This window comes from Monodelphis domestica, chromosome 5 (assembly GCF_027887165.1).
Source record: "Monodelphis domestica isolate mMonDom1 chromosome 5, mMonDom1.pri, whole genome shotgun sequence".
In the NCBI taxonomy this organism is placed as follows: domain Eukaryota; kingdom Metazoa; phylum Chordata; class Mammalia; order Didelphimorphia; family Didelphidae; genus Monodelphis; species Monodelphis domestica.
The window spans coordinates 67,453,416-67,468,683 of record NC_077231.1 but is presented as its reverse complement, the minus strand read 5'-3'; the positions used below and the strand labels follow the sequence as shown (position 1 = coordinate 67,468,683).

Here is a 15,268-nt window from a genome sequence, read left to right as displayed (position 1 = left end):
TGCAGGGAGTAATGTTATAGACTTGGAATACAGAAGATTTGAGTTCAAATATTGCTTCAGTTACCCACTGTGTGGTTGTGATTACTAAATTTTAAATTGAAAATTTTATATGAAAATAAAAAATAAAAAATTTAAAAAAATTAAATTAAAAAAAAAATAAATACTAAATATTAAATTGATACAAAATTTAATTTTCTCATATATTAAATGGGGATTATAATATGAACTACATCCCAAGGTTGTCATAAGCATCAATTAATATGCAAAAGGCCTCCATAAACCTTGAACTCCGATATAAATACTAGCTATTAAACAGATAAGCAAAATTAATCAATTTGGAACCTCAGAAAGTCTCCTATCGAGGCAGCAAGATAATACAGTGAATAGAGAACCAGGCCTGGATTTGAGAGGACCTGGGTTCAAATCTGCTCTCAGGCACAACCTAGATTTGTGACCCCAGAGAAGTCACTTAACCTTAATTACTTAGTCCTTACCCTTTTTCTGTCTTGGAATCAAGACTTAGTATTAATTCTAAGACAGAAGGTAAAAGGCTAAAAATAAAAAGTCACCATGGGTCACTAAGAGTTTAAGTTATTTGCCTAGGGCCATGGTGGTAAACTTATGGTGTATAAGCTGGAGGGGGCACTCAGAGCCCTTTCTCAGGGCTTGCAAGCTGTTGTCCCAGCATAGAGTTCCTACTAGAAAGCCAGAGGGACAAAGGCTGGCTATACCCATCCCCTCCTCCAAAGGCACCTAAGGACATTTGTTAAGTCACCCACCCCTATAAAAGTTCACTATCAGTGGCCTAGGGTCTGGGGTCACAAATCTTGTGTCAGAAGTATAATTTGAACCCTGTTCTGAAGTTAATGTGGGTACCCTATTTAAGATGTCAAATAGCTTCTAAAGCAAAAATAGAAACAAATGACAAATGTTTCCTACTTGAAAATCCTTTTTGTTTCTGTAACTATGTCTAGAGAATGCCTTGACACTTTGCCCCTCACAAATTAAACCAATAATAGTTAAAAACCAGCAGGTAGCTTCTTATTCATTGTTTTCTTCAATGAACAACTTTCCTGTGTATGAGAAGCTTTCAAGTGGAACTTCAATACTTTATTGTACTTGGTGGTCAGAGAATCACTATTTATAGATATCTTCCTATAAACCTCTCATGAAGACATCATCCTTTAAAGTTATTGTGAACCTTGTGAATAAAAGGCCTTATAAAAAGCTGGAATAGTCTCATCATTTATTTCTCAATTTTATGTTCATTTCTTTAACAAATGGGTACTTTCTGAGTCAAGCATTGTGCTATGTGCTAATGGGGGTATTAACATCACAATCTGGCCTCATGAACTTAGGTAAGTCAAGGCATGAACATGAATATGTGTCATGCAAGATAGAACAAGAAAATTTTCAAATTGTGAAAAAGAATTACATTAGGAAAATAACACTAGTTCCACAGAGATGGCATACTTGAATCTTAGAAAGGAATTTGGCAAACTTTCTCATAACCATTAGATGATAGATTTAGCTAGAAAGAACCTTAATATCATAGGATTATAGTTTGAGAGCTCTAAGGAACCTTAGACATCACTTATTCTAATATTCTTAGTTTACAGATGAGAAACTGGCCCAGTGAAGCTAAATGAGTTACCCAAGATCACATAGGTAGTGACATGAACATTTGAACCTAGATCCTAAATTTTCAAATTCAAATATTTTCTGCCTCATCAATTGAATTCAATAAGGCCTTATTCAACTCCAAAAGTCTTGTGCTCAGTGGCAGGTAGTTAAAAACTTCAGTTTGTCTGTGATCTCACTATATTCCATTTGCCCACCACCACCCATTTATATTTTCCTAGTCTCATCTAAAATTCTCACAATTCTCACAATTGCTTCAAAGAATGACCCAAGGACTCTTATAAACCTTTATTAAGGTCTTTTAGGCATCCAGATCTTAGGGATATAGTCATTAGAAACAAAACCAAACCAAACACTCTATTCCTTTCCTAAAGAAGCTTACATTGTATCAGGGCCCAAGTATCCACAATGAAGAAATCACAAAACTATAAAAAGATTTTGCCTGAACAATAGTGTTAAGTGTCAAGGATACAAAGAAAACAAACCATTAACAATCCCTGCTCTCAAAGACCTCACAGTCTAAGGAGGGAATCAACATGCAAATGATTATGAACATATAAGACACACACATATATGAGAGAGAGAGAGACAGAGAGGGAGGGAAGGAGAGAGAGAGAGAGAGAGAGAGAGAGAGAGAGAGAGAGAGAGAGAGAGAGAGAGAGAGAGAGAGAGAGAGAGAGAGAGAGAGAGAGAGAGAGAAATGGTAGCATGGATTAGTTTGTATTTGGAATAAAGTAGATCTGAGTTAGATACCAAAACTTGTTCTATGATCATCATTATTGAGGGGAGTAATCATTGGTGGAGGGAGTAGGGTAAGACCTTTCTCATCACCATGAGCAACAATTGCTGTCAGGAAAATGCAGATCAGCACAAGAGCCCTGTGAGTGAAAGCACCACCCTAACTCCTACTCAGGTCCTACTTCTAGTTCAACCATCATAGTCTTTATGTGAAGAAGAAAGTCCTGTGAAGGGGCCAACTATCACTACCAGCTACCAAACAACTGCTACCTACAGGGCAAACAAGACAAGCTAGCTGAAGGATCAAGTTACCCTGAGGGAGAGACAGAAAGCAGCATTTGTCTGTAGGTCAAAACACTACTACCACCCTGACCTTCATCCCCTCTCACATCTGAAAGAAAAAAGTAGAGGACTCTAAAACTAAGAGCCTTGGCAGTGAATAACTGCTTCTAGATTAGCATATTCACCCATCATCCAGGAAGGCATTGTGCTACATGAAAATAGAAAGGTAATACAGATGGAGATACAGTCTGGCAACTGCCACCAATGCTTCAGCACCATCAAATGTTTCAACATCAGAAATTAATGTGACTTTGTCAATGAATGTCATTAAAGAAGAGGCATTAACAAACATCTATATTCTAAAGAGTGTGGGATGTTTTCACTTCACTTGTAACTATAGCCTTATATGGCTGTTGTTTTCTCATATTGGAAAGTGAGCTCTTTGAGAACAAGGACTGTCTAACTTCTCTGCTTGTACTCCCAGCATTTAGCACATTTAGTGTTTTGTACATAACTATTCAGTAAGCACATAAATATTAAATAAACACTTAATAAAGACTTCATTCATAACAGCCTTACAACACTAATGTAAATAGCATGGTATTATGATAGCTTCTTATATTGTACCTTCTATGAACAAAATAATTTCTAACTGAATGAAACTCATATGCAGACTCAATCCATTAATAATTTAGCAGATCATAGAATGAGTGATTTCAAACTAGGAGAAGTCAGAGAATTTGTATAGTCCTAGTCCACATGAAGTATTTTACCAAATCTGAGAACCAGAATTGGAGAGAAGCTAAGTAGTGTTTTGAAGGTAATATATATGGTAAATGGCAGCACCAGAATCCAAACCCCAGTCTTATGACTCTAATTTCAGCCCTATTGTCATGATTCCATATTGCTTTCACAAGTCTGTTTAGCTACAGAAAGAATTTTGATTCTAAGATTTAAGAAAATGAAAGAATTACTTCTAAGAAATATTTAGACAGTAGAAAATAATGAGATTAAAATTCAATTCATTTTAAAACCAGTGAAAATACTTTCATGTCTTTCATTTTAATTTCTATCTCAATAGTATTTTAAGAATTGACTTAATTGTTTCCATCCCCAAAATTGATTTCTATAAAAGCATAACAGCATATTGCATTGAAATTCATTTTATTTCCTCATTTTGTAACATATAATTTTCATGATAAAATAAGGCCTCTTTTATGGTATTTAATATTGGCAGATCTTAATGATATCCAACTCTCATGTTTCCATGTTAATTCCATTTCCCCCCTATACTATTTCATTTGATTTTTGCATGGAGTTACAAGATCATAAAGGTGTATTCTAAAGTAGAACCATAGTTCAAGTTTTCTCATTAAATTAACAGACACTTATTATACATACCCTATATACAAGGTACTTCCCTTGTGTTCCAATAATCCCAACACATTAATATATTATTTACACAAATAAACTTAAAGGTTCATAATGCAAAGTCAAATTCTTTAAGTGTGAGAAGGAACATAGAATGCATGATAAAGCATTCTAAAAGATTTTAGAAGACAGAGAGCTCACCTCCAGATGAGAGACCAGAATAAGCTTCAAGGAGAAGGTAATAGTTTACCTGGATCTTGAAGAATAGATTATATTTCAAGAGAAGATAAATGGAAAAGGAAAAGAGTAATTTCAAGGCAGAAGAAATAAGCTAACAAAAAAGTAATAGAGATGGAAAAGTACTTTGTGTGGAGAGTACTGGACATAGAATCCATGGAAATGGGGAATTGTAGTATAAGACTGAAAAGCTAGTTTGGAACAGGATTTGGAACTGTGGCTTTTGGTACAATAGGAAACAAATTGTGGAGACTAAGACAATGGTACTTAGGGGCAACAGAGTATCATCCAAGGCTTATTTTTTAAACTGGATTCCTTCTGCAGAAAGGGGATTATGAGCCTCAAGGATTAACTCCCCATTAAATCTGAAATCTTCTAAGCAGCATCCAATCTATTTTATCAACCATTTGGTTATTTAGTGGTCCTATCCTCAAATTTAATGCCATGTTTACCAGATTCATTTTCGTGTGAGTTGTTAAACATGTTGGCATTGTCTCAGAATGAAATATGAACATTTTAAGAAATCTAAGTAGAAGAGGCTAAATGCCCAAAACTATTTAGCTTCTTGTCTCTGGAATTCTTTACCTGGGTTCCATTAACTTTCTAAAATTAGTGTTTTGATAACTTTCAATATATTTTATTTCTTTCGTTATTCAATGTGTTTTATACTCTTAAAAATATTCTAAGGTATCTAAACTCTTTGCCAGACTGCCAAAATGACCCATGATATAGTGAAAGGGTTAAAGATCACCTTGTATAGAATCTATACTTGTGTTCTAGCTGGTGGTACAGTAAATAGTGTACTGGGCCTAGAGCCACCAAAACCCAAGTTTAAATCTCGATTCTAATAGTTACTGGCTTGGTGACTCTGGGGAACCCATTTAACCTCCTCCAGACTCATTTTACTTAACTATAAAATGGGAACAATAATAGTACTTACCTTATACAATTATTCTTTTAATCAAATGAGATATTTGTTAAAACCACCTAGCAAATAATAGGTGCTATGTAAATACTTATTCCCTTACCCTTCCCTAAATTTATTTTAACTGGTCTTTTATCTTAATTATGAATATGTATATATATATATTGATATTTATAAAAATATATTTATGTATATATATGCAGACACACACACACACATATATATATATACATATATATATATATATATAATATATTTAGAATAATGCAGTTTAGAGGGAGTTCTGATAGACCCTTGAGAACAACCAAATAAAATGACTCTGGTAACTACTGCACTTTATTATTTATCATGAAAAAATACACAATGAGTACCGCATTAAGAAATTTAATCAAGTGCTTTTATGAATACAATATTCGATTTAATGTCTTGTCATGTTTTCCATTTTGTATAGTGAGATTCAGTGAGGGAAAAAGAAACCTTTTTTGCAATTCATTTGTTCGTATTTATATTCTATGTCCTATACTTTTCCTTTCAAATAAAACCATACAAAGTCATATAAATGTTAAGATTAGTAGTGTCATTGAATTAGTAATCATTTCTCTCATGATTCTAGGCATTTCTAAGTGGTGAAGAATATTGCATTAGAGAAAAGAACTTGATGCTGAAGAATATACAGAGAACTTCAGCATTTTAATGATCTTAAAACTTGCAAAATATTAATTCATATTTTCAAATGAAACATGACATTTTACATTTATGAATTCATAGATCCACATATATCTGTATATAGATGGATTTTATGTGCCCTGTACTACAACTTAAGTTATAGAATTGCTCCTTGAAAATGGATCCATTCCAAATGGGAAAAATCTAGTAATTCCACCCCTTTTGAGTTAGTGAAAACTGCTTACTATACTGTCAAATGGTAAGAATAAATATCTTATGAGGAAATACAAAACAATGAGAATATATATATGCATACATATGTTCATACTTTTGCATTTTCATAAGAAATTTTATATATTTTATCTTATTATAACAAATATTGGGATCAGGAAATTCTGTGTAGTAAAAACTATTATCAGTTCCCCACCAATGAGCCCCTATTTTAATGCTAGATAGAGGGATTAGACCTGTGATTTCCTTCACAGAGGTAACTCCCAAGTGAAAAAACTGCCTCTATGAATTCAAGTTGTCACCTTTTCTACAATTTAGCATTAGAGAGTTGTCTAGAGTTCTGAAAGGTTATATTACTTGCCTAGGGTTACACAACCAGTATATGTCAGAGGCAGAACTTGAATTCAGCTCTTCCTGACTTTGAGGTAAGCACCTCATCATTATACCAAGTTGTCTCTATTCTAAAGGAATATTTAAAAATAATTTCAACCAACCAAATAATCTGTCATTCGTGGTAATAGGGTCTGACGTAGCATTTTGAGATAACTTTAGATAAGTTATAGTAGAGCTTTAATTTTAAAAAAAATAGGTCAAATTAGACCTTACAATCTTTAGACACCCTTCAACTATCAATTGATGGCCTAAAGACACTATTCTCTCTATTTTATTTTCATAATAGTTATAAGGTCAAGTTTGCATAATTATCATCAAATCAGACCACAACCACAATACTGATCTATTCAGTCCCACAGAATACTCTTAACAACAGATATATAGTTATAAGAAATACTTCCAAATTGTGCCACAAATAAAATAGGAGAATGTTAAACAGGCCTTGCTTATTTGAGTAATACCAAAATATGTATAAATAAAAGTCTCTGATTTGAGAGGTAGGTATAAACCAGAATAAAGGTGGAAGGCACAGTCAACTAGGTAAAATGGGGGGACGGGGAGGAATCCACTTTCTGGTTATCTATTGCATGTGTTATCTACCATAATTTTTAGTTGTGAGGATGGAATGGTATACAGGCATAATCTGATTCATTCAACCAATATTTATTGAGCACTTAATATGTGCCAAGAGAAAATGTTAATGTATATGGCACCCTATGCCCCAACCTTTCCTTATTCGTTGCTTAAGAGAGAGATTTTCACCAATGCACACCTACTACTCTTTCTCTCTGCCTCTTTCTTACCATTTAGAAGGGAGACAAACAGCTCATTAGAGAAACATCCACACATCAACTGAATTCAGAACGTTATGTGCACACTTTTAAAGATTTATCTAATTTCTCAGGAGCCATAAATGTCACCTATCGCTATCTAGCTGGCACTCCTTTACCAAGAAAAAGTAAGTATTCTTACATTAATAAGTATGTGAAAGTGCTTTGTAAAAAGTGTTTTACAAATTTCAGATACTATTATGTGATTTTGTATAGTGAAAAATCTTTAAACTTTTCTACATGCCAAAATTATTGGCATATGCACTCAGTTTGACTTTAAAAATCAAATATCAATTGACATTAAATATTGACAAAACAACTTTTATTTCTCTTTCCATTTTTAATTTAATTCAGAGCTATCGGGGAAATACTTGAGTGGGAAACCACAAAAATAATATTTAAATTGTATTTTATATGTATATATTTGCTTTCCAGTGTTGATGAACAAATCATAAAGGATGGATTTTTCCCCCTACTGTTCCTTTTATCTATCTGTTTGTTATGACAAAAATGTAAATGTTTCATTAGGAAGCAAGATCTTTGAGGGTTTTAATAGGGCTTCTCCCTAACTCTATTGGTCTTTATATATTTTTAGTTCTTTCTCACTTTCTAGGACATTATATGAATTTAAATTTCCTAGTGCCAGCCTACGTACCATTTAAATTGTACCATTTTAGTTGAATATATTATCCCATCCCTTTCTACAATGAACTTCTGTCTTCTCTACATCCTCCTTGTTCAATCTGAGAAGTAACTTGAGTTTTTCTCTTATTTATGCCCCATTTAAGCCATTATTCACCAGTACCCATCTTGGACTTTCATCTTCATCCCTCTTCTCTCTCCTAAAACATTCATTTTGTAAAGTCTATTCCCTCAGGGCCTGGAGTGCCTAGTTTGCTAATCTGATAAATGAATTTGTTCTGAAGTATTAATGAGAGATAATGGTACAATGTGTTAGGCTTTTCAAGTAATATGTTTACTTTACAAAAGGGACATCCTTTGCACAAACCCAAAGGGCTAGATGTCTTAATGGGAATTTGAGTAACTGAGGTATTCTGCCAAGGAAGAGATTTGTGCCAAGGAAATTTTATCAACTCAATATTGCAACTCTGTAAGTGGCTGCCAGGTCAGGCTATACTTAAAAGCCAAACTGTTGATCAATGAACATTAGTACCATCTTTATCTTTCATTATTTCACTAAATGGATGTTCAACAACTTTGTTCATCTTGTGGACTAAGAATGTAGATTATTTTATATGAAAGTATAATCACTAGATTTTAGAGGGAGAAAAACAACTTTGGAAATCTCCAAATTTCTGTTTTATTACTGTTTTTTTAAACTCATGTAGTGAGGATTCCTACATGTTCCCAATTTGAATAACCAAAACATACAATCTTTTAAAATGTAAGCAATTTCAGAGGTCATTTTCTTTAACAACTACATCCCCTATAACAACAACCATAATGACTATAAAGACATCCCTAACAAATGATCAACCAGTCAGCGTATTCTTGATATCCCTCAGTATCAGGATGTTCACTATCCTATGAGGTGGTCCAACCCATTTTTGAATACCTGAAAGTACTATGAAATTCCTTCTTGTCCCATTCCTTAATTTGTCTTTTGTCTTTTAAGCAATGGACCTGATTCTGTACTCTACAGTCAAATAGTTTAATATGACAATTCATTGATTTGACATCTATATGTTGGCAATAAGGTGGCATAGTGGAGAGACCACAAGTCTTACATTTGGGAAAAAACTTGTATGATTCCTGATTCAGACACTAACTTATCTGCTTGTCCTGAGATATATCCAGACATCAATTTTTTTCTCAATTCTAAAATTATAAAAAATTTTAGAGGGTAATTGTTAAGATCAATAATACAGACGAAACTTCTGAATACCTTAAAGACTCTAAATATTAAAGTTCTTACATTTTTTCTAAATAAATTTCTTCTTTGAATGAAAATATTGACTAAAATTTGGTCAAGCTGAGGATCTTAAAATACTTCATTAGAAAACTCTTTCAGATTATTTTAAACATTTGATAACTTAATAAGGGGCTCACAACTCTCCTTTACCATATACCATATATCTGGGACATTCTTCCAGTCAGGAACTCATCAACTACTACTTTAATCTGTCCAGGATAATTAATGTAATTTTAATTTTTCCTTCAATCTACACCCATTTTTTTCCTACCATGTTTACAGGCAGTGTAGTTATCTGAAAGAATTTCAAGTAAGAATAAAAAATATTTGGGTTTTCAGTTCTCCTATTAACTGGCCATGTTATCTGAGTTTGAGATGCCTCATCTTTAATTACTTTTAATCATATTTATGCTACCTAATTTATAGAATATTAATGAGGAAAGTATTCTAAGTGAATTGTATAGTGCTACATAAATATGAAGCATTATTATAGTTGTGGGGGTATTTCCTCCATCACGTTTGGTAATTTATAAATTTTCATATGTGTATATTCCTGCCCCCCTTCTACTTTACTTATTTTGAACTAAATATTAATTGTTGTCTCCCAGGCAGGAGCTCTATTTGACCAAGTTTCAGTACTACATTTGAGATTACACTTACTTCCTTGTCTTCAGATCTCAAGTTTGTTTTATTTTTGGCATACATTCTGCTTATTAATATCTAGATATTTGAGACCATGGATATATATTTCCTTCTTCAGAAAATATTGGAGGACTCCTATGTTATTCTTCTTTCTCTCCATTTCCAGTTTAAAGCCTTCTTAAAGAATATTATCAAGTCTGAGGACAAATATTTTTATATTGTTCTTTTTTTGGCTTTGCCACATTCCTAAACAAAAATCAGTATATCAGGAAAATAAGTTCTGTTTTCTAACATCATCTTCGTATACATTTGTATTATTCTTTTTTTAATTCTCATATTTACTACTCTTAATACTGATTAATATTTTTCTACCACTTGACTTACAAAGCACTTTCCATACATTATTTCATTTAATCCTCACAATAACCATGATAGGGGGATAATACGAATATTATCATCAACATTTTATAATAAGAAACGTGAGCTGAAGGAGGTTAAGTGATTTAGTCATGGTCATACAGATAGGAAGTTGCAGTGGGTAGTTTTTTTATTTCTAAATCCATTGTGCTTCCACTATATAAGGTTAACTCATTTCATTAAGCATTAGTTAAGTGTCTAATCTTTCCAAAGTGTGTGGTGGGTCCTGCGGATGCTTACCCTCAAGGGATTTACATTATAATTGGGAAGTAAAAACAATATGTACACAGATAAAGAAGTACCAAATTTAGACAAAGAAATGTGTCTCTGTGAGTCTATAGGCCATAGGAAGAAATATTGATAATAATGAATTAGGAAAGGGTGATAAAGCCTTAAAAGAAATTTTGAAATCAAAATAATGGAGGCATGGTGTAAGTGCTTTTAAAGCATAGGGAATAGTTGGCACAAAGACTAGGGAGTGGCACATGGGTTGTTGTATATGGCAAATGTGTCAATTTGACTAGAACACAGAATCAGTGGAAGAAGGTAAAGGCAAATCAGTCTAGAAAGACAAGGTGGTACTAGAGTGTGAAAAGCTTTAAATATCAAAATGGAGAACTTTATGTGTTATCCTAATGGAAACAATTAGTCCATTTGTCTTTCACATAGAGATTGGATGAAAGCCTGGGACATTGAGAGGCAAGGAGACCAATTTAAAACTATTGTGATAGTCCTGGCAAAAGGTGATAAAAATGTAAATAAAAGGTAGCCATATGAATGAACTGAAGGACCAAATATATATAAAAAATGTAGACATAGGATGAACATGTACTGACAACTAATTGGGTATAAATACTATGAAGAAGAATGAAGTATAGCTTTATTATTATAAACCGAGATAACTACATGGATGATAGTGTCCCTCAAAGGAAATGTAGAAATTAGAAAGAGTCTTGGATTTAAAGGGCATAACATGCTTTCCTTTGGACCATAAGAAATCTAATGTGCCTAGAGGGTAACCTGGTGGGGACCTACATCTGGTCATTCAGGATTAGAGGATGAGAGATAAAAGGGAGAAATATATAGTTATCTTCATGAAGATGATAATTGAATCCAACCTATGGAGACTAATAAGACCTGGCATAGAGACTGTAGAGAGAAAAGATGAAGACTGTGAGATATACCCAGAAAAGGATTTGGGGTTTGAGACACAGATGATATTCTAGAACAGGAGACTAAGTGAAAGTAATAAGCCAGGTATCAAGAGAAAGCATCGTCACACAAACTCGAGAAGACAGTTTCTGAAAGGATACTTAAGCTGATATCTCCAAACATAAGCAGTTATGCGTAAAAGAAAAGTGCCACTCTGCCAGTGATTGACTTAGCTCTTTTATACCAAGAACTTCATAAATCAGAGAGATTTTTTTCTGAAGTTCGAATCCACACATTCAGATATGCCTGTATGATCAATTTTTCTAATAAAAATTTTGAGGGTAGCATTTCTCAACATAGAAAGAGTCAAAGCTTCCTGTCATTTCTTAATTACATGTACCAATAAGAAAGTATTGTTACTCATTGACCATGTCTAGGAGAATCTCTTCCATGCTTCCTCCCCAAATGGGGAGTTGATTTAGAACCCTTCTTCCTAGATCCAGAAAGGCAATTCCTTTGTGCTTATGGAGCCTTCTTAAATTTCTAAAATGTTGCTATCTATTGCTTTCTCCCTATGAGGAGTAATATTTCTTTTATCTTTATCATCCTCTGTATCTATATAGTTGCAAAGATGTGTTGGTTTAATCCTCTTCCATTGGATTCCTTGGATAACTTCCAACACTAGGTATTCTCCTTGCCAGTTAAACTTCTAGAAATAGAAGTTTAATGCCTCATCAGTCTTCTGCTGTGATCATGCAATAGTTACCTAACTGATCCCCAAGTCTTCAGTATCTTCCTTCTCCAAATCATCCTTCACATTATCATCAACATATTTCTACTGTACAGGTTCAATCCCATTGTTTCCTATTTAAAAAAAAAAGATGAGTGGCATCACACTGTCTCAAAGAAAATACTAATTCTTTAGATGATCATTAAGTGCAAACCTATTTTTCTAGCCATAATTCATGATGTTCTCCTTTATGCAATCTCTGATCCAGTCAAACAGAAATACTAGGAATTGTTCAAGCTTGGCTTATCCATATCTGTCATTGTGTGTCTCCATGACCAGTGCAAAAGCATTTCACAAGTTCACTTATTGAAATGCTTCTTTGACTTTAAGGACCAACTTAGAGGCCACATCATCGTCATTAGTTTTCTCTTATCTCTCCCACTAAAACTGATCCAACAGAGAATTTCTCACCTTTGTGAGACAATTTTTATATTTTAATCCCCATTATATTTATTTGCATATGTCTGTAGCCTCATTCTAGTATGTATGAATTGCTTTTTATTTTTCTTTTTCGTATTTAGAATATTTTTCCATGGTTACATGATTCATCATTCTCCCACCCCTTCCCTCCTGCCTCCTGGAGCTGATGAGCAATTCCACTCAGTAATACATGTATCATTGTTCAAACCCTCTTTCCATGTTATTCATATTTGCAGTAGTTCAATCCTTTAACCTCAAAACCCTAATCATAACCCTATTTAACTATGTAATCGATCAAATGTTTTTCTTCTGCATTTCTGTTGCCACAGTTCTTCCTCTGGATATGGATAGCATTCTTTCTCATAAATCCCTCAGAATGGTCCTGGATCATTGCATTGCTGCTAGTAGAGAAGTCCATTACATTTGATTGTGCCACAGTGTATCTGTCTCTATGTACAATTTTCTCCTGGTTCTGCTCCTTTCACTCTGCATCACTTCCTTGAGGTCTTTCCAGTTCTATGTTAACTGTTTTTGAGGCCCCTTAGCAATTCCTGGAACATTTTTTTGTCCAGGATTCACTCTAATAGCTAATTACTGACAAAATTGCTATACAAACTGCATTTGCCAACATAAGTACTCTGCCATGCAAGGACTTCTTTCACTAAGAACTTACCAACCTCACCTTTTAAAGTAGGCTAAGAGAACCTTGTTCCAAACAATTTCACATCATTTATTTGAGATATCACTAAATAAAATAGTCTTGCTACTGAAAATAGTTGTTGATATTCTTAGAATATGCCACAGTCGTTCTGGAGAATTCTGGATTTCATCACCACTTTCTCTTTTTTGTATTGTCTCTACCATCAACTTCCTTCCTTTCTCTTTTCCATCCAAGTTGAGGACAATAAATTTTCAAGCACTATGAACTATTAGTGGTAATTAATATTTAATCATTTAATATATTTTTTCAGAAATATAATAGTTTTTAACATTCATTTTCCAAAATTATGAGTTCCAAATTATTTTCCTCCTTTCCTTCTTCTTTCCTTTATTGAGATGATAAAGCTATTTGATCTAGGTTATATATGCATGATCATGAAAAACATTTCCACATTCACCATATGGAAGAAAATATTTAAAGTAAGCAAAAGAAAAAAAGAGAAAGACTGTGAAAAATGATGGGGGAGGGGGTTCTGCATTCTAACTCCAGTTCTTTCTCAGGAGGTGAGTAACATTTTTCATCATCAGTCCCTTGGAGTTATCTTACATCATTGTATTGCTGAGAATAGCTAAGTTATTCAGAGTTTATTGTTGAACAATATTGCTATTATTATGTCCAACATTCTTCTGGTTCTGCTCACTTCACTTTACATTACTTCATCCTTTTTCATCCAACCCTAGAAGAAATAAAATCCTTTTCAGTATTTTTAAAACTCCTCTTGCTCATTATTTCTTATAGTACAATAGTATTACATTACAACCATATATCAAAACATGTTTAGTCATTCCTCAACTGATGACATCCCCTTAATTTCCAATCCTTTTCCAACACACAAAGAGCTTCTACAAACATTTTTGCACAAATAAATCCTTTTTCTTTAAAAAAAGTTTTTTTGAGATATAGATCTAGTACTTTTAAAGACCTTTGAATATAATTCTAAATTGCTCTTCAGAATTCCTTGTTCAATTCACTACTTTACCAGCAGTGCATTAGTGTACCAATTTTCCCAATTTCCCCCCAAAACTTATCATATTTTTCCTATCATATCATCAAATCTGATAGATATGAAGTGGTACTTCAGAATCATTTCAATTTACATTTCTCTAATTAGTGGTAACTTAGAACATTTTTTCATATGATTGTAGATACCTTTTGTTTCTTTAACTGAGAACTGCCTCTATATATCCTTTGACCATTTATCACTTCAGGAATGATTTGTACTTTTATAAATTTAAGTCAGCTTTCTATATATTTAAGAAATGACTCCTTTATTGGATAAACTTGCTGGATTTTTTTCCTCCTGGCTTTCAGGTACCCTTCCATTCTTGTTTTCATTAATTTTGTTTGTTCAAAACTTTCTAAATTTAATATAACAAAAATTACTCATTTTATATCTCATAATGTTCTCCAACTCTTGTTAGGGCATAAATTCTCCCTTTATCCATAGATATGACAGATAAACTACTCTATGTTCCTTTAATCTGCTTATGGCACTTCCTTTTATGTCTATCTAAATCATATACCCATTTTGGCCCTCAGAATCACTTTAAAAAATCTGTCAAGGGCTTTTAACATCTTTGCATCATAGACCCCTATTTCAATCTGGTGAAGTCCATTGATCATTTTCATAATAAAGTTTTGCTTTTTTATTAATTTATAATTTAAAGACAAAAATTTCAAATAGAGGCTAGTAAAAATAAAGATGTATGTTATTTCTTTGCTTGTTTTCCTATCCCACTTAACATTCCTCCCTCATATCTAACCAAAGACTGCTTCACATGAAGAACTTATGTTCTAAATTGTATCTGATGACAAAAAAAAAGTATTTCATTTGAAAGAAAAAATAATATAACTTTTAAGTTACACATAGAACAGTAAT

At 33.1% G+C, this 15,268-nt stretch overlaps 1 protein-coding gene across 13 annotated transcripts in view; it reads left to right on the top strand.

Moving 5' to 3' along the window:
* The window catches only part of MGAT4C (MGAT4 family member C), a 1,236,972-nt gene that overhangs the window by 1,217,712 nt on the left and 3,992 nt on the right, over nt 1–15,268 (top strand). For all 13 annotated transcript variants that reach the window (XM_056798595.1, XM_056798596.1, XM_056798593.1 and 10 more), the window contains one exon: nt 7,295–7,442. In XM_056798595.1, coding sequence (XP_056654573.1) covers nt 7,295–7,442 — 148 coding nt within the window. The remainder of the gene's footprint in view (nt 1–7,294; nt 7,443–15,268) is intronic.